The 24,751-nt window shown below is 41.2% G+C and overlaps 1 protein-coding gene across 1 annotated transcript in view; it reads right to left on the bottom strand.

The window, feature by feature from the left end:
• The window catches only part of APAF1 (apoptotic peptidase activating factor 1), a 56,532-nt gene that overhangs the window by 24,560 nt on the left and 7,221 nt on the right, over positions 1 to 24,751 (bottom strand). Inside the window, exons 6-19 of the mRNA XM_075274614.1 lie at positions 24,275 to 24,387; positions 21,287 to 21,418; positions 20,140 to 20,378; positions 19,668 to 19,835; positions 19,454 to 19,585; positions 17,828 to 17,941; positions 16,444 to 16,628; positions 15,590 to 15,716; positions 12,514 to 12,639; positions 9,518 to 9,649; positions 6,815 to 6,940; positions 4,857 to 5,006; positions 3,387 to 3,515; positions 1,534 to 1,659 (exon numbers count right to left, since the gene is read on the bottom strand). Coding sequence (XP_075130715.1) covers positions 1,534 to 1,659; positions 3,387 to 3,515; positions 4,857 to 5,006; positions 6,815 to 6,940; positions 9,518 to 9,649; positions 12,514 to 12,639; positions 15,590 to 15,716; positions 16,444 to 16,628; positions 17,828 to 17,941; positions 19,454 to 19,585; positions 19,668 to 19,835; positions 20,140 to 20,378; positions 21,287 to 21,418; positions 24,275 to 24,387 — 1,999 coding nt within the window. The remainder of the gene's footprint in view (positions 1 to 1,533; positions 1,660 to 3,386; positions 3,516 to 4,856; positions 5,007 to 6,814; positions 6,941 to 9,517; positions 9,650 to 12,513; positions 12,640 to 15,589; positions 15,717 to 16,443; positions 16,629 to 17,827; positions 17,942 to 19,453; positions 19,586 to 19,667; positions 19,836 to 20,139; positions 20,379 to 21,286; positions 21,419 to 24,274; positions 24,388 to 24,751) is intronic.

Raw genomic sequence — 24,751 nt, 5'->3', positions numbered from 1 at the left:
TACAATCTCTCTGTTCTTGGCCTTCGGTAGTATTGCTGAAGTGTATGTGTTACATTTCTTTCTCAGTTAAAGTGTCCCTCCAGGCATACTCTCCCACCCGATCTGACACTGAACATAGATGTATGTTGGGTGGTAGAGTTATCAAGGCAACCCTATAACACCCAGTGAATATCATGTACAGGTCCTATTAGAATAGCCATGGACATCACACAGCTCCATAGTCATCTGTAAGGATCAGTGTCCTCAGACCTCGCACAAGAATATGAGAGGAGGGAGCACTTATTTACTTTCTGTGCAAGAGAAAACATTATAGGTCTTCAGTTTATGTTATATACATTGTTGATTTGTCCTGGGTCTCCTGTGACTCTACCCATTTTCCAGTATTGTATACTTTTTTAAAAAAAATCTGATAATTTTTATTAACAAATTTTTCTTTACATAAAATCAAACAATCGACAAAACAACAGCAACACAACAACAATTCAAAGTAAATATGGAGACACAATCCGACATATAAAGAGGGAGGGGGGGGGAGTCCATTAGGACCCCCCACTAAATCTCCCGAACCTCCTTTGATTTCCATGTAAAGAATAGCACTCAGGGGATCAAGGAAACAGAGAAATTTGAAGTGAGAGATCTGTTCCTAATCAGAGACGGGGAGGGAAGGCCAGGTGTGTCCAACCATGCTCCCCAAATTTTTTCAAATTTAGTTTGGTCCTTTCTCTGTATATATATATATGCCCCTCTCCAGCCTAATAGTATTATTAACTCTAGATATCAATTCCACTAGAGAAGGAGGACTCGGGTCCAACCAATGATAAGCAATCAATTTTCTTGCCTGGTATAATACCCTAGACAACCCTATAAAATCCGGGCTTTCCATGTCCACACCCTCCCCCAAATGATCTAGGAGGCAAACTAATGGTGAGCGCAGAAGTGCAATAGCAGTATTGTATACTTGTTATTGTACTGTAAAGGACTGTTCACACATCCGCCTCAGATTCCTCTTCATTTTCCGAGTCACTGACTTGCCCACATAGACAGGGGATATATGTTAGATCAGAGGGGTCACAGGGGTTAAGTGAGTAAGTGTTCTTGCATCTCTCATAGATACATGATAAAACATATAGAATAGCTTTTGTCCATGGCCATCCACAGGGTAATACATTTTTATTGATCGCTACAGATTTCCCCAATGTATTACTCTTTTAAGCTAAGGCCCCATGTTGCAGATTTGCAGATGTTGCAGCTTTTTGAGCCAAAGCCAAGAATAGCTACAAAAGGAATGGGAAATATATAGGAAGCTCTCATATTTCTACCTTCTGCTCAGTCCACTCCTGGCATTTGCTCAAAAAATCTCAACAAAATCTGCAACAAAAAAAACTGCATTTGTGCAAAGACCTTAACCTCAAACAACTTCTTACACATCCCAATAATACCATATTTGTTGCTAATTTTAAAGTGTGTTTATACGTAAAACTGTAGAAACACACATTGCCAACCATTTCAACGAGAACAGTTTCTCAAACATACCTTTACTGTCTGGTCATCTGAAGATGTCAAGAATGAAGACCCCTCTGGAGAGAATTTGACACAGTGCACCCAACTTAAATGTGCATTGAAGTCCGCTACTTTTGTACTGGAGTCTATATCCCATAGCTAGAAAACAATTGGCACACCAAAAAAAAGTGTTTTCAGCAGTAATGGATCTCTAAGAATGACATTCAAGGATAAGATAAGTGGAATATTGTTTTGGGTTACAAAACATTGTAGAAGATGAAGGCAGACAGTCATAAAATCTCTCGGATGCCCATATACATTTAATAGCTGTTACTGACAGAACAGATAAATGCCCAGAGAATCTAGACAAGAAGGTATCCCATCAATTTCACATAAAAAGTACACAAAGGCTATTAATATTGGTTTTAAGGTAACTTTGTATCACTGTTATTTACATGCAGTAAATCTATGGACAAACTACATGCAAACAAAACCTCACAGCAGCATGTGATCTCAGACTTGGGAGTGACTTATTACTTGTAATGTCATTGCAAGAGAGACTGGAGAAGGGAGTGGTACTTGGAGAGTGAGAGTAGGCAGAGGAATCATGGGAAATGTAGTTTGTCCACAGAGTAACTGCACGTAAATAACAGTGATACAAGGAGCAGCAAAGAAAATAAAGCCAAGCAAAGGGTGCTTAAGGAAACAGTGAGTATTTAGCACTGCTGTGGGTGTATTTTCAGATTCTTTGGAAGCTAGATAACCCCTTTAATGGTTAGCTGAATAAACTATTTCTGCAGATTTATAGTCTGATCACACAACTGAGAATCCCACTGCAGACAGAATGGCACCATCTGTACTCTTAAGATTTAGGCACAATGGGAAAAATTTAAGAAGAGTGGCAGTGAGGGTGCATCTACTTTATGACTAGGTGCATCCTCCGCCAGGCAGATTTCCAGTGCAAATAATAATAAATCTGCACCCCCTGCCATGACCTTTTTTGTGAAAGTGATGAGGGCAGTGCAGAAAACAGAAAGTTGTATACAAGGCATAATAAATCTGCCCCAATAGATTTATGTGCATAATGATGTCGTTTTAGCAAGTATAAACATTTAATGTCTTCTATGAACAAAGAGTTCTTAAAGGGATTCTATGATTAAAAAACTTTTTTCTGTGGCTAACACGTTGGAATAGCCTTTAGAAAGGCTATTCGTCTCTTACCTTTAGATGGGATCTCTGCCGCGCCGTTCCTTAGTAATACCGTTTTTTACCGGTATGTAAATTAGTTCTCTGGCAGCGATGGGGGCGTCCCCACCGCTGCCTGAGAACAGGATCCTGCGCCTCCTCTATCTTCTGCTGGATCCTCCCCTTCTTTCTTCGGCTTTCTACTGACACCTGCGCAGTTGGCTCTGCCACTGAGACACTAGTAGAGCCGACTGCGCATGTGCGCAATTCCGGCCTCGGAACTATGGCCGTGCATGCGTAGTCGGCTCTACTAGTGTCAGAGCTGACAGAGGTGAAGCCGCCAAAGAAAGCTGAAGAAAGAAGGGGAGGATGCAGCAGAAGATGGAGGCAGCGCAGGATCCTGTTCTCAGGCAGCGGTGGGGACGCCCTCATCCTATTTTCAGAGCTGGGGCCCGCCCCCATCACTGCCAAAGAACTAATTTACATACCGGTAAAAACCGGTATTACTAAGGAACGGTGCGGCAGAGATTCCATCTAAAGGTAGGAGACGAATAGCCTTTCTAAAGGCTATTCCGACGTGTTAGCCACAGAAAAAAGGGTTTTAATGGTAGAATCCCTTTAAGGCACATTTAATACTATGTAGAAAGATATTTGCAGAAATACTATACATGAATGAGCATATAAACAATGAGCTACATTACCTGGACAGCATAATGTGACAGCGCCATTGCTACAATCTGATTGGTCCTGCAGAAGTCGCAATACAATATAGTGCTCTGTTCATCTGCTTCAAGCTCAGACACCAGGTTGCTGCTTTCCATATCAAAAATCTGTGTTGAAAATACATTGGTTATTTAAGTATGATACATTTTTTTCATAAAAACATACCGGAGGTCATTTATCATCAGTGCAATTTTTCACCTTTTTTTGGGGTGTGCTTTTTTTTTTTTTTTTTTTTTTATCTCTTTGTATTCCACATGTCTACTTTACTAAAAAGGCATCATAAATTTTGTACAAAATTCACCTTGTGATTCAAATGCTGTCAGGTATGTTGTGGTTTTTTTTTTTTTTTTGCTCTACTCTTTTGAAAGAAGAAGCTTTACGTAACTTTTACTCCAGATAAACTACTTTCCTCAACAAAGAAGCAAACCTTGTGTTTTTGTGCATAAGACTTCAAAACAGACCCAAACACATGATAAACCATGCACACACAGCATAAAACTAGGAGGGAGTGTGTCAGCAAGAAAATCCCCATTAAACTTCTTTTCACAAAATTCAAGCCACCCTTCTTCAAACCAATTACAGATCGTGCTAATGGCACTGAGCACTACAAGGTACTATGGCTGGTTTAATGGGGATGTTACTCCTGACAGACTCCCTTTTTAAACATATAATAAAACAATAAATTAAAAATGAAAGGGCTGTCCTCCTTGGAAAATCAATTTTTGTTAGAAAGGTCAAAATATCCATCTGGTTTTGCTGCAATGTGTTGGAAAAGCTGCTAAGTGTTCAATTTCCCTGCAGCACCACCACAGGAAAAACAAACATTATATGCCTTCTGAAACTATCACATAAGAGGACAAGCAGAATAGATATAGGAATAAACAGGAGTGTTGTATTTTAAAAGTCACGTTCACACATTGCTGAATTTTTCCACATGCACATTTACCATTTATATTAATAGCAAAGTCTGCATTGATATCTTCCCCCGAATTAACACTTGTCACCTCTCCAAAAACAGGGAGTCCAACCAATGCGACACCCAATGATCACAGGAACTGGGTTGTTTCCTTTGAATGGAATGGTGGCTCAGCATATACACTGCCTCTCCGTTCATAGCCTATGGGTCAAATTGTGGTAGCTGTATTTGTCTTTTTTTTTAATTTATCCCAAGGACATTGAATGCATATCATAGTCATGCTCCATTCCATTCCCTATTCTTTGATCACAGGGTTCCCCACCACTGGAGCCCTACTGATCCCTACCCCTTTAAGATTTCAATTACCATAGTATGTGAATGAAGTATTGTAAAACTTGCTTTAAAGGTCTCATAACAACCATGTAAAATATAGGCTGCTGCATGTGAAGAAGGCCTCATAAACAATACTGTGATCGGTGTGGATCCATATAACCTGTCATACATTGTTTAACCGTGTGTCATTGACACTCACATAGAGGTGATTACGTGCAGTCACCATAATTCTGGAACAGTCATTGGACCAAGAACAGCATTTCAGCAGAAATTGGGATTCATCATTTTTTTGGAAGGAGACTGCAACATCAATGGTCTTGTACTCATTAGCAGACGATACATCCCAGAGCTATAAAGGGAGAAAGAACACCGGGAGAATTTGAGGTTTAGTTTTATCAATACAATCTTCAGCATTTCAAATGTCCTGCCATACATCAGGTCGAAGTATGGTCTGAATTACTATCTGCTTATTTAAAGCAGCCCTACACTTAGGTCTGAGAAATTATTACCTAAATGAAAATTGCAATTTAATGGGAATTTTACTTTGACTATTATTTTGGCTATTCCCCCTTTTCAAAGCCACACATTCAGCGGTCTTGTGACGTCCTTTTCAGGCCCTGACATCATTCAAAAAACTGGAAGAGGATGAAGACCCGTGACGGAGCCCAGGAGAGGCGAGTAACACTATTTTTATGTTTGCTCACATCCCCTAAGCCTCTGATCATTATTTTATGGGGTCTTAAGAGACCTCAGAGTATAATAATAGCAGTTCCAGTTCAGAGGTCTTTGGTCCAAACAAAACTGCAAGTAGAAGCTTGAAATACAGCAACCAAACCAAAATAACCGGTATGCACTAAATGACATTGGTTAACCAGATTGACAGTCAGTGATTTTTCAATTCATTACCCAGCCATATTTTCTGGCAGCATTTGTGACATTAATAATATTTGTAATATTCTTTATAAGCACTTTTATTTTTTTTGCTCATTTCCGTGACATCTTGTGCTGAAATCCACTTTCTGTCCCTTCTGTATTCTTTCCCTGTTCTCTGTTGCCAACTGAGATCTGTCAAAATGCTTTTCACTAGGAGTAAAAGTGAGCAGGATGCCGGGTGTTTAACTATGGCGGCCACCCGGGAGTCGGGCAGCCAACATAGCCGCCTGGTGTCTGCTGGTGTCAGCAGACATCCAGCGCTAATGCCTCCGGTCGGTGCCCACACATGCTCCCATAGAAATGAATGGAAGCGCCCGGCACGCCGATTAACCCCCCGCTTGCCGGCTACTTCCATTCATTTCTATTCACTACGTCTTACTTTCGGGGGAGCGCCTTATATTAGGCAAGGCAGCAAAATGTCTGCTATGCCTTACTTTCGGGGTACGTCCTATTTTCGGGGAAACACGGTATAATGCAGGAGGGAAGCTGAGGCTGGGGGAAGGAAAGGAAGGAGGAGGAGGAGGGGGGGGTTCACCTCAAACAGTTATATCTCAGCATTATAAAATCCACCCAATCCCAACTGTCTTTTATAATGTGCAAGAGATAGCTGAGTGCTAAACTTGGCTCCCATAAATAATGAATAGAGAGGTTCGGTCTGCGCTTCACTAGAACAAAAGAACAGGGGCTCCGTTCTTGGAATTACTAGGGGTGGTAGCTGTCTGACCCCCACCCAGCATAAAGTTATCCTCTATCTTATCAACAGGAGATAAAGTCAAAACTTTAACACTGACATTCGCTGTTTTTTTATTAATTGCAAAATGTTTCTGGTTGTCTATAGTCCCTATACTATAATATAGTAAGTAACAATAGACCATCAATGGCGGTGCAAAAATGTTTTTGAAGCCAAAACCAGGTGTGGATCATATATCGTGACAGCCTAAAAAGGACAGGTGGTACTCCTCTTTTTTTAAATCCACTCTTGGATTGTCTTCAAAAATGGTATAAAAAAACAGAATTTGTGTCCATAGACTCACAAGGTTACAGTATGTATCTTATATAAGTCTTGGAGTAGTGAACATAACATAGACAGCATAAAAGTGATAAAAAGCAACAGAATTAAGGAATGGCCCCAATAATCCCCAAATTAACAATGCAGCACGTCAACTGCAGTGCTAAGTAATAAGAATGCAAAGTAAGGACTTCATAAAACCAGCTAAGACTTACCTTTAGTGTGCCATCCATAGAACAGCTGGCCAAATACTTATCATCTGGCGAAAACCGGCAATGGTTGACATAGTCTTCATGACCAAAAAGAGTGTTCTTACAATGCTTCTTATCAATGTCCCACAGCTGCAGTAGGCATACAATGGAAGTGATGTATAAAATGTCATAAAATTAATATACCGTAAATAATACATTATATGACTGTGCACCTTCAGACAGTTTTAGCCTATTACTGCTCGAGTTCATAGAGGACGGCCACCAGAAATCTTGTCATCAATCATGTAGTACATATTTTTACTGTTTAATAGTTGTGTTAAAGCATAACCTTATTATAAAAACCCCTGATATACATGTACAACTATATTTTGTATATCCTTATAGGGATTTTTCCATGAAGGGCTGTTAAAGTGCATTAAACAGACCACTAATAAAATCCCAAGAATGGGAATTTCTGATCCCCAATAATAGTTCTAAAGTAACAGCAATAACACATTCAGGTGTTAAATCTGATCATGGGGCGGACATCTGGCCCCCACACCAACCAGCTGTCCAGGAATACTGTCGGACCCGATGCTATACAGTGTACAGAGCCAACAGTAAACTGCTCTGTATATTGTATAATTGCGCTATCACAGCTTAGTTCTCAGTCATTTTAATGGGTGCAGCACTGCAATAAAAGCTGACAGCCACTATGCAGTATATGCACCATCTGCTTCCAGGCCTGTATACTATAAAGTACCAGGCCTAAAAGCAGTCTTAAACAGCTGATTGTGTGGGTGCTAACTGTCTGTCCCCACTATTCACATGTTGGTGACCAATCCTAAGAAAAATCCCAGAAAATCCCTTTTTTTCTAAAGTCAATAGGAAATACAGCTTTAAAGGGGTGTTCAGTTTCAGGAAATAAATGCTATTGTTTGTATGATGAAAAGTCATACAATAAGTCATACAATTTTCCAATATACCGTACTTTCTGTATCAGTTCCTCACTTTTCTAGATCTCTGCTTGTTGTCATTTGTTGTTTGCTTGTAGTTGAGAAAAATCAGTCCATGGTCATATGATATACAGTCCATGGTCATGTGATGTACAGTCCATGGTCATGTGATTGACAAACAGGTGCACAGCTCACTATAGTCACTGTACAGTAATCAGACATCTGCCTGGTAACGAGCTGTGCACCTGTGTATCCGTCACATGACTATGGACTGTACATCACATGACCATGGACTAATATCTATCCACTGGTAGTAAACAATGAATGACAGAAAGCAGAGATCTAGAAAACCATGAATAATTTATACAGAATGTATAAACAATACCATTTATTTGTTGACAGTGGACAACCCCTTTAATAATCTATCTACAGAGCCCTGTTAAATATGCATATTTATAGAAGCAACACTGACTACGTGTTAGACTTTGTGTGACAGCGATTATATATGGTACATGAAAGAATAAATAACTTCATTGAAATGCCATAGCTTTGTGTAGATGACATTTGTACAGTCTTTGCTCTACTGTACAAGTTGCTCTTTTCTTACAGTTTAGGAATTTCTATTGCTCAGAATACATAAGCATTCCTAACACACTGTTATTGCTATGAATGGTCCTTTGCTTTGAACGTTGCGCCAGATTCCCATTTCCAGCACTATTTTTTACAATCTGAGTAGATCAGGCACTGAGTAATGTATATATTTATAGTGATCAGATGGATGGCAACAAATCTGGATCATCTTTCCATGTTGTGTTTTTTCTCTGTAATTACTCCTGGATAATATATATGTATAGGCTTCTCAACAGGCATATGGCGATAAAGTGTTGGGTTGCCACCATATCCCAATTCTTAAAGTAATTCTGTGACCAGCACTCCATTCACTGCTATGGAGCTGCCAGGACTGCAATCTCTGACAGTCCTATAGCAGTGAATGGAGCTCTGATCACCCAAGTGCACTGGTGCTCCATTCACCAACAGGAGACATGGGGGACTTTAGGTCCTCCATTCTGTAGCAAATCTGCCATGAGGTATCTGTACTGCAAATACGTGCCAATTCCTAATACGTGCCAAGCACAGCCTAAAGTGAACGGAGATCTGCATGCTAATGGATTTCTCAATACAGATTACCGAAAAATAGCAGCTTTTCTACAATAACCAGATTCCAGCCTACTGAAGATGAAACAAGCAATCCGATTGGTTGTTGTGAGCGATTACCAAATTTCTTTTTTTTACTGTTCGGGCTAAATAAAAATAGCTGTATATTTAAAAAGGAATTCTATCTTCATTATTTTATCAAATTTTCCCTTTTAGCAAGTAGGAATAATACATTTATTACTGTAATTAATTTCCCTTAATTTGGATTTAATGCTAGTTTAGTACTGGTTAGCATTAAAACACCTGTACACCAGAAAGCTCCATTCGACTTAACAAGTGATATTTACTGCTGAAAATCCTTTGATATTTCAAGATCAAGGCGACTAATAGTAATTATTTCTGCTTTGCCTTACAGACAGCATAAGTGTATAGTAATTACAGCACCATTACTTTCTGCCCCAATGAGCCAGCATAGTAATTACTGGAAAAACAAGCGAAAATGTGCCTGTCCAAAATGGCAGTGCTATTCTTTCCGCCTGGCTAAAAATAAAAACGGCAAACAAAAACTGTAGTAATAATAATTACAACGTTAAATATAACAAAACGCTTGACATACTTTGAGCAAGCAGTCATGGGAACAAGTGGCAAGAAGAGAAGGAGAGCCTCCATTGGTGAACTGGCAGCAGCTGACCGGCTCTGAATGCTCATCATAATCCCGTACCAGCGACCCGGTTACCGCGTTCCACACCTAAGCAGAATGAACCGAAAATCAGATACCTAAAATTCTTTTCACTATACGCAAAGTAAGGGCTCATTCACACTACGTAAATGCCACCTTATTCTGAACGTAAAACACGTTCAGAATCAGCGGCGTATAAAGCAGTTCCATTCATTTCTATGGGAGCCGGCATAGGAGCGCTCTCCATAGAAATGAATGGGCTGCTTTTTTCACTACGAGCACTCCCACTGAAGTGAATGGGAAATGCCCGCGTGTACGGCTAGCTCTGCTCATGCCAAGCCGTACATGCCGGCACTCCCCATTCACTTCAATGGGACTGCTCGCAGTGAAAAAAGCAGCCCATTCATTTCTATGGGGAGCGCTCGTATGCCGGCTCCCATAGAAATGAATGGAACTGCTTTATACGCCGCTAAAACACGTTCAGAATAAGCTGGCGTTTACGTAGTGTGAATGAGCCCTAAGAGTCTCAAATATCACGATCCAAGACAAATATACACTTACACACTTACTGTAATATAGTATGCTAGAATATGAACATTTTTAACATAAAATTCTTTTATGACATGTAAATAAGGATCCGTTCACACTAGCGTTCAGAAACTCCATCCCCCATTCCGCTTAAAATAGGTGCGAGAAAAGTCCTACAGGTGGAAACACAGCGGACCTCATTATAGTCTATGGTGTCTGCGGGTTTACAGGGGTAACTGATTTTTAAGCAGATAGAGCAGGGATAGGGAACGTACGGCTCTCCAGCTGTTGTAAAACTACAACTCCCAGCATGCATACTTGCTCTGCTGTACTTGGAACTCCCATGGAAGTGAATGGAGCATGCTGGTAGTTGTAGTTTCACAGCAGCTGGAGGGCCAAGGTTCCCTACCCCTAAGATAGAGTTTTCATCTTTCAGGTCCCCAAGCAGACCTGAAGAAGGGAAACCCAACTGCTAGTGTGAACCTAGCATCAGATGTATTTCAACAATGAGAATTGTAATAATTTTTTTTCCCATATATACCTTTAATTTTTGTCACACTGCCCATCCCCCATAAGACCTTGTGACTTAGGCTAAAGCACCCACATTGCGGAAACACAGCTTTTTTTTGCTGCAGATTTTGTTGCGTTTTTTTGAGTCAAGCCCAGGAGTGGATTGAGCAGAAGGTAGAAGTATGAGAACATCCTGTATATTTCCCATTCCTTTTGTAGCCATTCTTGGCTTTGGCTTAAAAAACTGCAACAAAAAAAGCTGCGTTTCTGCAACGTGGGACCTTAGCCTTAAAGAGTTTTCTCATGAACATAACCATATTTCATTGGGAGAAAATTAAAAAGTTAAACATTTTTGCAAATATAAATTCTTAAAACATTTGATTTTTGATGACAGTCTTTTCACTTGATAGGTTGCCAATGGATAAGACCAATGAATACAGGATCTTTCAGGGTCTGTCAATCAGGCAAAATGTCTAGGAGTGCGTAGTAGAAGCATGTCTAGCTGTCAACAATCTCTCACCGAGACGTACACTGCCCATAAGTAGCCTTTAAAGGGATCCTATCATTCAGACACGATTTTTTCTAAGTACCACATCGGAATAGCCTTAAGAAATTTGTCTCCTACCTTTCGTTGGCTTCTCCGCGCCGCCTATAATCCCGATTTTACTTGGTATGCAAATTAGCTCTCTAGCAGCACTGGGGGCATCCCCAATTGCTGGGAGAGAACTCTCTTCAGCGCCGCCTCCATCTTAGTCAGCAGCGTCCTCTTCAGCCTCTTCTTCCGGCGGTGGCTTGTAACTTCTAGGCCTCAGGCAGAGCAGACAGCGCATGCCCACAGGCCACGGGAAAATGGCCGCTTGCACAGTATTGTAAGCGGCCATTTTCTCGTGGCCTGTGGACATGCGCAGTCTGCTCTGCCCAAGGCCCGAGGCCTAGAAGTTTCAAGCCACCGCCGGAAGCAAAGGCTGAAGAGGACGCTCGCAGCATTGAGGACTCCCCTAGTGCTGTTTGAGCGCTGGGGCCCGCCCTCAGTGCTGCGAGAGAGCTAATTTGCATACCGAGAAAAAATGGGATTGTAGGCGAACGGCAGTGCAGAGAAGGCAACGAAAAAAGGGAGACAAATAGCCTTTCTTAAGGCTATTCCAACGTGGTACTTAGAAAAATTGTGTCTGAGTGATAGAATCCCTTTAAGAGCCTTCGGTGTGGGAAGCTCTTTTACACCCTCTTGTGGCATGAGAAGTGTCTAAGCAGACCTACATGTAATATCTACCTGAGAAATAACTACATGCCAAGTTCTCAGCAATCTGACATTTCTATATGGGTCTGCTATTTTTTCATCATTGGATGTGCATATAGCGACAACACATTCAGTAGTGCTGTACCAGGTGTTTCAAAGATGCAAGCAAAAGATAAACCACTCTAAAATGGAGTTTATTGCAAACTAACTGACTCAAATCCATCTTTGCTACATCAGATTCATATTGTGAATCTTCCAGTGATACTGTGTTAATTTATTTACAACCAATCCCTCATTACTGACTGCAAGCATTCTGCTATGAAGAGAGATAGCAGAGCTTTGCCTGGGAGACAGCAAGTGAAACCCCGCCCACCAATGTACTGAGAAAACCAGGAAGTGAACAGAGCACACAGCATGCTGAACAAACCAGTTGGGAATACCCCTTTAAGAGTTTTGAACACTCATAACACAGTATGTTATACTGTTAGCCGCTGCAGATAATAGAAAATGTAGTCAGATTTTATACATTATACATGAGTGAGCTGATCCCCATTACTCTGTACATAGGATGCAAAAGATATAAAGTGAAACAAGTGAAAATAGTACTGAAAAAAATAGCAATTAGCCAGTAAGACTTATATAGTAAGGAAGATCTTACCTTCACTTTTTTATCGGCTGAACAGGTTGCTACATATCTGTCATCAGCAGAGAAGGCGCAGCACAGAACTTCATCATCATGAGCTTCTATACTAAGTAGATTTTCACCAGTCTCACTTTTAAAGATCTAGAAAGGAGCAGAACATAGAAGTCTGGTTAAACTATCCTAGATTTTGCATAAAATATGCCTTGTATGGTACAGTATGTATAAATAACCACAGCATGGGTCAGCATATACATTTATTGTACTTGTAGGCCTAGATACACATCTGGGGTATATATTTCATAGGCTCTGACTATAATAGGGTCAGTTGGGTTTCTGTTTTGGTGGCCATCATTTTACTGGATGAAAAATGGAGTTTGCTAGACGTTTTTGTCTGGGATTTTAGAAGGAATCTGTGCCAGAGCTTGTGAAGGAACCAGACATTGTGCTCCAAATGCTCAACCGATTTAATGATTCTATGAAAATGCATCCCTACCATATTGCAATCATGCCAAAAACATACAACCTCCATGCAAATGTTCCCCTTTGTTGGAGCTGGACCCAGGATTTCAGTACTACAAGGCAACAGTACTAACCACTGAGCCACCATGCTACCAACAATCACAAAAGTAGGTCTTAAGAAAATATTGAAGTCACTGTGATAGATATTTTAAATAGTCAAAATCTAGAGAAAGGAGAGAACGGAAAACCAAAAATATCTGTTCATATTTGTAAGTGTTCTGTTCCATCAGGTTTCAGAAAATTGTAGCATGCTGTGCTATTTTATTCAGTGCAAGAAAAAATTGGAAACCTGACAGATACATTTTGAGTCAATGAGGGGGAAATAAAATAACCTTTTTAGCGCCGTCAAATAGATCTGCCATATTCATCATTGATCCTGTAAAAATGGCCATGAAACCAGCGTGAATAGAGAATTAAAGGTTTGGTTTTCTTCCAGTAAGTTATCCCCAATTCATTGGAAAAGGGAGAAGTGATAGATCAGTGGGGGACAAACCAGTGGGATCTCTAGCGATGACATGAGACCTTCTCTCTCTTCTAAATAGAGTGGTGGGTGCAGTGGAGTAAACAGCAAAAACTGGGGCCCCAAGCAAACGATTTACTTCAACCCCCAACCCCCCCCCCCCCACCACCTACATAGTGGACCTTTTCCTGGCCATCGAACAGTATAATGCTCCATTTATACACACTATAACGTCCCAAAGTGGCCTTCAGACATTATAATGTCTCATAGCGGCCCCTCCAAACAGTATAATGCCCTACCGTGGCCCCTGCTCACACACAATTATGCCCCACAGTGGCCCCTGCACACAGTATTATGCCCCAGAGTGGCCCTTGCACACAGTATTATTCCCCTCAGTGGCCCCTGCACACAGTATTATGTCCCACAGTGCCCCTGCACACAGTATTATGTCCCACAGTGGCCCACCCATGAACAATTATGATCGGAGACCCAGGGGAGGATACAAACAAAAAAAAACACTGTTATTTACCTCTCCTAAGCTCCGATGCACTCCCTGCTGCTTTCAGATTTCTTCAATGTTGGCATCAGTCGGGCCAGCATCGTAATGCATAATGATCCCGGCCTGGCTCATGTGACGTCTGGGACATCAACAAATATGCCCAAAGACTACCAGAGTGCAGGAGAGGTAAGTAACAGTGTTTTACATGTTCCCTCACCTCCCCTGGGCTTCCGAACATTATACTTTGGGGTCTGAAAAGACAGCACAGTATAATGATATCAATGTTTGTTGGGGGTTTGCGGGCCCGCGGCCTCACTTACTGATTCCTGCTTCCGTGAGCAATAGCGGGTATCGGTAAGTAAATAGGGCCTGTTACCTGCTGGAGTTACTCCAGCAGGTAATGGCCTATTAAAAAATAAATAAATAAATAACATGGGGGCCCTGTGGCAGCCACTGCCGAGGCACCCCAGTATTTACTTCACTGTGTGGGTACACATTGATCTCTATGCAACTGCCCAAAATATGTTGTGTACAAGCACTCTACTATCACCAGCAGTCCCACACTGTTGAATGAAGCAATTGTGTACATGTCTGTCCTCCAATTCATTCAAACAGATCAAATGCGGATCCGCATTCTCGCAACTCCTAGTAGTCTGTCTTCTGGGTCCCCCATCGGTCTAGTAGTTATTGTTATATACATAGTGCTAACATATTCCACAGCACTTTACAAATAAGACTTTTTAGGAACAAAACAATATTAGGCATTACAATGCAACAGAATAGTTAACATATCAAACAATAGGAGTAAGAGGACTTGTTTGGTACAATGGTTCAGCCAACTTTTAATAAATAAGGTCATAAATATAAATCTGTATCAGCTGGTTACCAGCTGGTATCTGTAAACATACAGACAGTAAGTGCATAGAGTGCAGGATAACCTATGGATGGAGGGGTTGGGTTCTTAGAAAACTTCTATAAAGTTTAGGTATTAATTTGATACTCCAGGATAAAACATACAAGAGCACCAGTGAAGCTTGAGAAAAGAGTATACAAGTCTAAGGTTATTGGAAGAACAGAATGGATGGGTACAATGGAAAACAGAAGGAGGAGATGTTGGGAGGTGCAGCACTGTGAAGGGCCTTGTGGGTAAGTGTAAAAAGTTTAAACTGTATTTTGTGGTGAATGGGGACCAGTGCAGCGACTAGCACAAGGTAGATGCATCTCCATAATGGTTGTACAGAAAGAGGACCTGGCTGCTGCATTCAGGTCAGATTGTAGAGGGAAGTGTTTAGTAAGAAGACAACCGATTAATAGAGAATCGCAATAGTCAAGACAAGAATGTATCAGAGTGACAATGGCCATCTTTAGGTTGATTATACTTTTGTGATTGTTTACAATGTTTTTTTTATTAAAACATATCGATAATGACAGATGAGACAATGGATCTCATTTATTTCTATGACACTTCAACTGACCAAAAATGTCAATTTGCATCCATCTCCATCATGACAATTTTCATACCTTTAGTGAGAAAAAGTTGCAAAGTAGAAGGATACAAGACACAAATAAAGGAATAAGATGAAATGACTGTGCTCTTTATTTTGTGGCATTACCTGTAAAGTTTTATCAGCTCCACAGGAGGCAATCCTCTGTCCATCACGAGAAAAGCAGGCATGGAACACTGCATCTGTGTGAGGACGCACGGATAGGCTCGCCAGGTTCTTCATGCTTTGCTTGTTTCTACAAGTCAATTATCAATCAATTATATTATTAAAAAAAAATCACTTTTGTTGAAATCACTATGCTGCAAGTTTCTAAGTATATTTTGTTTTCTTGGCTACATCAGAATTGTACATTGAGAAGTATATGTCAGAGGAGTATTCCCACAGATCTTCGGATACATGCCACTTTAAACAATGGTGTATATTGGCTCTTTTATGCAGGCAGATTTTGACGAGGAATCCGCCTCAAAATCCACCTGCAAAAAAGGCTCCCATTAATTTCAATGGGAGCTGCTCGCTTCTTTTTCCTGTTAGTGATTTTTTTCAGCTAGCGGGAAAAAGAAACAACATGCTCTATCATCCCGTGGATTCCATGGCTGAGACAGCCGCGGCGTGAGACTCACTGCCCATTAGGTCCATTCAATCGGACCCTAATCAGGAGTGGGATGCCGCTGCAGTGCCTCGGCATCCTGTTGCGACTAGCCACGCTGAGAGTTCGCTGACCGAAAAAGGTTTCCGCTGTGTGAACATACCCTAAATGTGCCCCTCGGTACAGAAAGCAGTAGCAGACTACACCTTTCTATATGGTAGGGAAAAGTAAGTTAAATCATACCATTCAGTATATGCCAAAAAAGATACTCTTTGCATATGCCGCTTGTATGGACACTCCTGACACAGGCCAAATGTGTGTGAAAAGCAAGATGTGGAGTGAGCCTAATTTTGCTCCTGGTGAGTTTACTACTTACATCCAGTTGACGTAAAGCTCTCCTTGCTGAAGTTGTTCTTTGGCATGTTTAATAGCATGCTTATACACTGCAGACTCATTTGGCTGAGATAGTCCCAACTGGACCAGGTTTATGTGAGAATTCTGCCCTAGGAGATGACCGTTCACAGACAAAAACTCTTGAAAATCTTCACGTGCTTTGCTGTCCTAAAGTGTTTACATAAAAATAGTGAGAATCTATGTCATCACCAGCTTCAGCTGTCTTATTCATGCAGATTCCCCATGCCTTGACTCCACATAGATGGATATTGTATAAGATTCTGACTATGGCAAAATTTGTTCTATTCCAGAGATGAAAAACCAATGTTTCTCCGCCCATTTCTGTCTTGATTGAGATGACCAATGCTACTTTTGTTTATGAAAGAATAATAGCTTTAGGCAACCACTCCTATCGCTCAATTGTACAAATTTAGATTTGCATAGGTCCAACAACTGACACCCTTATCATCTGTTCTCATAGGCCACCTGTCATGGAAATATATAGTGGTATCAGATAGCAGCAGGCAGTTCTGTACATTTTTTTTTTAATGTACATTTTTTCTTTCCTATCAGTATGTCTTTGGAGTATGGGAGGAAATCCACTCAAACAGGGGGAGAACATACTAACTCCTTGCAGATGTTGTTCCTGACGGGAATCGAACCCAGGACTCCAGCCCTGCATGCTGCAGTGCTAACCACTGAGCCACCATGTTGCCCCTCGGTTCTGTAAATTGTGCAGTAGACGTTCCTGATTACTGTAGCTCTTCTCCCAATTAGGTGAATGGGAGTTGAGCTGCAGCAACCCACACTGCCACTACACAGTGGACGGAGCTGTCTGCTTCTGGCACTGTCCACTGAATACTTTCAGTGCCTGCTGAGAACAGCTGATCGTTGGGGCTGCCAGGTTTCGGATCCACACCAATCTGATATTGATGGACTCTCCTGAGTGGCATTTATCTGTCATCATTAAGTTAGGTTCACACTGAAGTTGAGCTCTCTGCCGTTCGGGTCCAAACAATGGAGAGCCACACTGCTGTTTCAGTGGTTACATAAGGAGCCCTGCGGACCCCATTGACTATAATGGGGTCCACCAGGTGTTTACCATTTTAAACCTGAAACTGGCAGAAAGAAAAGTTCTCCGTACAGAAATTTTCTCTCTGCTGATTTTCAGTGGTTTCTACCACAGAGGCTCCAACAAACGCTTCGATGCAGATGTGAACCCAACCTTATAAGGGTTATTCTATTTACGATCATCTCAGGATGGTACAGAAAACTACAATTTGGTAATGTATCAAAATTGCTACATGTATTCCAAAATAGTAGCAAACAACAAAAAGAAAACTAAGAAGTCTCCCCAAAGGAATTACCTGCTTATCGAGTATCTCTCGGTAATGCACAAACTCATGAATGAGATGCGCAGGCCCAAATAATCTTGTTTTTGATTTTAACCAATCAAACGAAAAAAGAAGAGAACAAAGTTCCTGCAGAATAATGATAAAAGCAATTACCACATAAAAAGCAAAATATGCAAAAGAGAAATATCTGCTTTTTGAACTTATAAACCAAGAAATTTTATGAATGAAAAAAAGGCTAATCTAATCTAAACCAGTATAAAAAAAGACTGAATGGGAAAAATCTTGATGTTTGTTTCCCAAGATGACAAGAGCTGCCAGAGTTTGACAAAGAATATGCAAATCTGTCTCCCAAGATGTAAATAGGGAGACAGTGCCTCTGTTATGCTGCCCTCTATAGGAAGCACCCTGAACAACATGCCCGACTTTCCCAGAAGCCTTTACTGCATAATGTGGGATTTTTACCAAGTTAGTTTCTCAGCTATGGACGGCCGTTTCGACTTCTACCAAGTCAGTTCCCTCTACGCTGCGCTGACGAGGTCCAACCAGACCGAAACGGCTGTCCGTAGCTGAGAAACTTTTGCATGTAAATTGCCTCAGGGGTTTTTGAATAAGTCCGTTTTTACTCATATGCTAATTAGACTCGGTGAACCATCGTGCACTCCTCTTTGCTATTGTTTTCTATGGGTGTATACAGCACAGTCTGCTGCTGCTGATGATGACTTCCTGCTTGCACACACAGATAGGAGATAATAGCAGGGAGGCGGCTGCTGGGAACTTCCTGTGCTGGAAGCTCATTAGCATATGAATAAAAATGGACTTATTCAAAAACCACTGAGGCAATTTACATACTAAAGGTAAGTGTGGAGTAGCCTTTCTAAAGGCTATGCAAGGATGTGCTTAGTTAAAAATGACTTTTCCCAATGATAGAACCCCTTTAAAATAAGACAACCTCTTTAACTCAGTAAACTTTAGATATAACATTCAATACATTTTGCTTTGCATCTAAGTGAAGAATACAGCACCTACAGGTCTGCACTGAAGACCCCACAGTCGGTGCACATTATTATGCATAAGGTCTTTTGGTTATTTGGCCATAGGGGGATCATATACATGTGAGCTAAAGAGCTTTTCCAGGCTTTAAATAATCATGACCTATACTTATGATGTCATCAATATCAGATCTGTCAGGGTCTAAATGTCAAGCGAATGGGACCTGTGCCGCAGTAACCCAGTCCATCTTCAAACCTAGTAATATCAGCTGATCAGTGGGCGTGCTAAGTGTCGGACCCCACCAGTCCGATACTGATAACTTATCCTTAGAGAGGACATACCTCTGGTCATGTCTCTTGGGGTGGTGTTCTGTTTACTGTAAGTCATGCAGTGTCAACATCCACTCAACTAATAGACCCTATTTTGCATAAAAACTAAGGGGGCTTATATCTTTGTAATGGGTAAATGGATTTGGATTACATAGAGCATGTATCAGATGTGTTATGTCAAAGGAACCAATATCTTAATCTCAGAAAATCTCTCTAATATAGTAATAATGTGCAAGATTTCAGTAAATCTGAAACAAAAAGAAGTCCCCAGTATGCACATTTGTTCAGTCAACAAGTTAGCTTATATAAATCTACTTACTTGCTGCATATTGGCCTGTGCCATGTGGTATGCTAGATAATGGTACCAGTATGTATAATCCTCTTGGTCCACAGTAGGTAGAGTTTGTGAATAGTGCTTGTGATACTGACTGACAAGCTTAGCATGAAGGGCCTGAAATAGTAATACAAACAGTTAGACATTGTCTTAAGTGACTATATACTTTCACATACTGTACACACTTGTGAGTTCATACAGGTAACTGAGCGCGATTCCTCTCAGTGAGAAAATCCAGCTGGAGATCATGCAGATAATACAGAAACGACTTTCCATGGCGATCACAGTACAACAGAGACTTGTTAACAAATTCCTGAAGCATATCCTCCACATCCTCGCACTCCATGTCCCACATGATACACAGGACCTGCAAGTAAGGTATGGTAGGTTAAAAATTGCCATTCATAATCATGGATACTGCAATAAGACATAAGGGGATATTCCTGCATGAATGTAGCCAGCAGATAAATGTAACCAGATAAAACTGGTATTCCCACATTACATGATGGCATATCGCCAAGATGCCCCCCAGATCTAAGAATGAAGGGGCACAGTGCCCTTATGTTTTAAAATGGTCCTGTAACAGAATTACTATGTTGAATGACAAGTGTAAGTGATAGTCAACCCCTGACGGTAAATATATGCAGTTATTTCTAGGTTTCTGGAGTCACCTGTGTTGGTACTTTCACATCCTTTTCTATAACCGAGAAATCATTGTAGTATTCTTTTACGTTGTCTTTTAGCCTATCAACACTCATGGACATGGCTTCATCCAGTGCTTCATAATCGTACGATGAGGATTTTCTTATTCTTTTGAACTGTTTACTCTTCAGTTGCTTGAGGTAGAAAGCCCAGCGGCTCGGAAATTCACGTAACAGGGCGCCAATCAATGACACTACAAGAGGTGAGCCTGAAAAAACAAAAACAAAGACACCTATAATTCATACTTTAAATTTTCAGACAACTTTTCTCTTTGCATTTTAAAGGGATCCTATCAGACACATTTTTTTCTAACTACCACGTCGGAATAGCTTTAAGAAAGGCTATTCGTTTCCTACGTTTAGATGTCTTCTCCGTGCCACCGTTCGCCTACAATCCAATTCTTGTCGGTATGCAAATGAGCTTTCTAGCAGCACTGGAGGCGTCCCCAATGCTGCAAGGAGAACTCTATCCAGGGCCGCCTCCTCTACTTCAGCAGCGTCATCTTCAGCCTCTTCTTCTGGTGGTGGCTTGTAACTTCTAGGCCTCTGTCCTTGGGCAGAGCAGACTGCGAACACCCACAGGCCACGTGAAAATGGCCCCTTTCACAGTATTGTAAGAGGCCATTTTCTTGTGGCCTGTGGGTATGCGCAGTCGGCTCTGCCCAAGGCCCGAGGACTAGACGTTGCAAGCCACCGCCGGAAGAAGAGGCTGAAGATGATGCTGCTGAAGAAGAGGAAGAGGCGCTGGAGAGTCTTCTCTTGCAGCATTGAGGACGCTCCAGTGCTGTCTGAGCGCTGAGGCCCGCCCCCAGTGCTGCGACAGAGCTCATTTGCATACTGACAAGAACCGGGATTGTAGGCGAACGGCGGCTCGGAGAAGACGACGAATGGTAGGAGAAGAATAGCCTTTCTTAAGGCTATTCCGGTGTGGTACCTAGAAAAAATTGTGTCTGACTGATAGGATCCCTTTAAGCGCTTGTGTGAACCCAGCTTTAGAGTATAGTTTTGATCTTCTACTTTGCACTGGCACTTCAATTGGCTGGAAATGGGGCAAATTCTTCTGTGATACTTTTGCGGATTGGTCATTCACATAAAACTATACAAGATAGGACTTTACCTTTTGACTCTCGTATGATATGATGGGCCTCTTCTGGCAGCTCTTTCACGTTCTGGTCAACATAAAGAGAAAGAATTTCTAGGCCTTTCTGGTGCTCCAGTTCGCTGTCCACATGGACAAACAGTTTGATCCCTTTGCAAAGAAAGGTAGATTTTGCTATTACATTGAAAAATACAGTAAGGCAAAAATCTATTTTCATTCTGTATAATTCATTTTCTAATGATATAATAGAGGATGTTAACCTAGTATACTCTAATACTATTACAAAAAGCTTTTCTCTTTATGTCAGCAGACACTGGTCCTAGCTCTGTATCAGTTATTCAATGGCTTTATTGTTGTGTACATTTTATATACAGTGGGGTAAAAAAGTATTTAGTCAGTCACCAATAGTGCAAGTTCCACCACTTAAAAAGATGAGAGGCGTCTGTAATTTACATCATAGGTAGACCTCAACTATGAGAGACAAAATGAGAAAACAAATCCAGAAAATCACATTGTCAGATTTTGTAAGAATTTATTTGCAAATTATGGTGGAAAATAAGTATTTGGTCAGTAACAAAATTTCATCTCAATACTTTGTTATATATCCTTTGTTGGCAATGACAGATGTCAAACGTTTTCTGTAAGTCTTCACAAGGTTGGCACACACTGTTGTTGGTATGTTGGCCCATTCCTCCATGCAGATCTCCTCTAGAGCAGTGATGTTTTGGGGCTGTCGCTTGGCAACACGGACTTTCAACTCCCTCCAAAGGTTTTCTATAGGGTTGAGATCTGGAGACTGGCTAGGCCACTCCAGGACCTTGAAATGCTTCTTACAAAGCCACTCCTTCGTTGCCCTGGCGGTGTGCTTTGGATCATTGTCATGTTGAAAGACCCAGCCACGTTTCATCTTCAATGCCCTTGCTGATGGAAGGAGGTTTGCACTCAAAATCTCATGATACATGGCCCCATTCATTCTTTCATGTACCCGGATCAGTCGTCCTGGCCCCTTTGCAGAGAAACAGCCCCAAAGCATGATGTTTCCACCCCATGCTTTACAGTAGGTATGGTGTTTGATGGATGCAACTCAGTATTCTTTTTCCTCCAAACACGAAAAGTTGTGTTTCTACCAAACAGTTCCAGTTTGGTTTCATCAGACCATAGGACATTCTCCCAATACTCTTCTGGATCATCCAAATGCTCTCTAGCAAACTTCAGACGGGCCCGGACATGTACTGGCTTAAGCAGTGGGACACGTCTGGCACTGCAGGATCTGAGTCCCTGGCGGAGTAGTGTGTTACTGATGGTAGGCTTTGTAACATTGGTCCCAGCTCTCTGCAGTTCATTCACTAGGTCCCCCCGCGTGGTTCTGGGATTTTTGCTCACCGTTCTTGTGATCATTTTGACCCCACAGGGTGAGATTTTGCGTGGAGCCCCAGATCGAGGGAGATTATCAGTGGTCTTGTATGTCTTCCATTTTCTAATTATTGCTCCCACAGTTGATTTCTTCAATCCAAGCTGGTTGCCTATTGCAGATTCAGTCTTCCCAGCCTGGTGCAGGGCTACAATTTTGTTTCTGGTGTCCTTTGACAGCTCTTTGGTCTTCCCCATAATGGAGTTTGGAGTCTGACTGTTTGAGGGTGTGCACAGGTGTCTTTTTATACTGATAAGTTTAAACAGGTGCCATTACTACAGGTAATGAGTGGAGGAAAGAGGAGACTCTTAAAGAAGAAGTTACAGGTCTGTGAGAGCCAGAAATCTTGATTGTTTGTAGGTGACCAAATACTTATTTTCCACCATAATTTGCAAATAAATTCTTACAAAATCAGACAATGTGATTTTCTGGATTTGTTTTCTCATTTTGTCTCTCATAGTTGAGGTCTACCTATGATGTAAATTACAGACGCCTCTCATCTTTTTAAGTGGTGGAACTTGCACTATTGGTGACTGACTAAGGGCTAGTTCACACGTGAACTGCCCGCGCGGGTTTTGACACAGAGAGAGACGCGGCGAGCCGCGTCTCTCTCTTGTCAAAACCCGCCCGCCGCGACCATCGCGGTCACGGCTTTCACCTCCGCTGTCGGCTCAAATGAATGAGCCAACATGGAGGGTGCTGCAGCCGGGCGGAAGCCGTGCGGCGCAGCCCGCGCGGCTTCCGCCTGAAGAAAGAGCATGTCGCTTCTTTTCTCCGCTAGCAGCAGCCCGCCGCTAGCGGAGAAAAGAAGCCCGGCGGTCTCCATAGACCACCATTATAAGGGGAGGTTTTGGACGCGAAATCCGCTGTCAAAAACCTCCCCTTATACTCACGTGTGAACTAGCCCTAAATACTTTTTTGCCCCACTGTACATACTGATAGGGAATGAAGATTGTGAGCCCTATATGGGACAGTGACTGACAATATCTGTAAAGCGCTGCGGAATATGATGACGATATAAAAGTAAACATAATAAATAATATAAAAAATAAATGAAAGTGTATGTACTACATATAGAGAATAAACTATACTGTGGATAGGTCATCAGTATGAAAATCTATTTGGTCCTGAATAACTACTTTAAAGGGGATCTATATGTCAAATTGAAGAGTTCAGTTACTATTCTATTTAGCTTACTTGGCTTTATTCACACTACATCACATATTTTAAAAACCATATTGAAGTATTCATATGTCAGTCTTTGTTTCCACAGTCTGTCAGAAACAATGGACATGTTCTGTGTCAATGGGTCAGTTTTTAAAACCTTTCACTCTCATGACAATTTGTTTTGATAGCAGATACATCTATTTTAATAGCAATCAATGCAGAAATTCAGATATTTCGGAAAGGTTCACTTACTTTGTCTTACAACTGTATTTAATTGCATTTTTGAGGTAACTTTTTTAGGGCACTATTAGTGTGACTCTATGTACATAAATCCAGAAATGCCATAATTTAAATTTGCAGACCAAAGACACAGAAGGAATGTAACAAAATAGGAAGCTAAAATGCACATTTATGTAGGAGACATGTACCTGATACTGTGTCAATCACACTTCTGTCTCTGCTTGTAATGAGAACACGGCACTGGATGTCAAAGGCCTTCAACACCCAGGAATCCCAAATATCATCCAATATTAGGAGACACCTAAGATAATAAATATAACTCATTAAAATAACAATAATAAAATGTATAGAAACCTTTCATACAAGTTCCTGAAGACAGTCCAGTACAATCTGGATTCAAGGATATCATATATGTATATATGTAAAAGACTGACGTATGTTATATACAGCCGAATGTTATATATTGTACATGGCCAGTATTAGCAATGAGCATCACATGGTAGGTCCTGGCTTAAGTATTCAAATTATCACAGTGCTAAGCAGCAGTACCCAATAACCCAATACCAAAGTCATTTTAGTGACTCCAGTGACTCAGGCTGTTCTGATTTACCATTTTCTGACTCAAAGATCTACAATAGGTAGAAGAAATATATAAACCTATCCAC

Source organism: Leptodactylus fuscus, chromosome 5 (assembly GCF_031893055.1).
Source record: "Leptodactylus fuscus isolate aLepFus1 chromosome 5, aLepFus1.hap2, whole genome shotgun sequence".
Classification (NCBI taxonomy): Eukaryota; Metazoa; Chordata; class Amphibia; order Anura; family Leptodactylidae; genus Leptodactylus; species Leptodactylus fuscus.
This window is presented reverse-complemented; position numbering and strand designations above follow the sequence as displayed.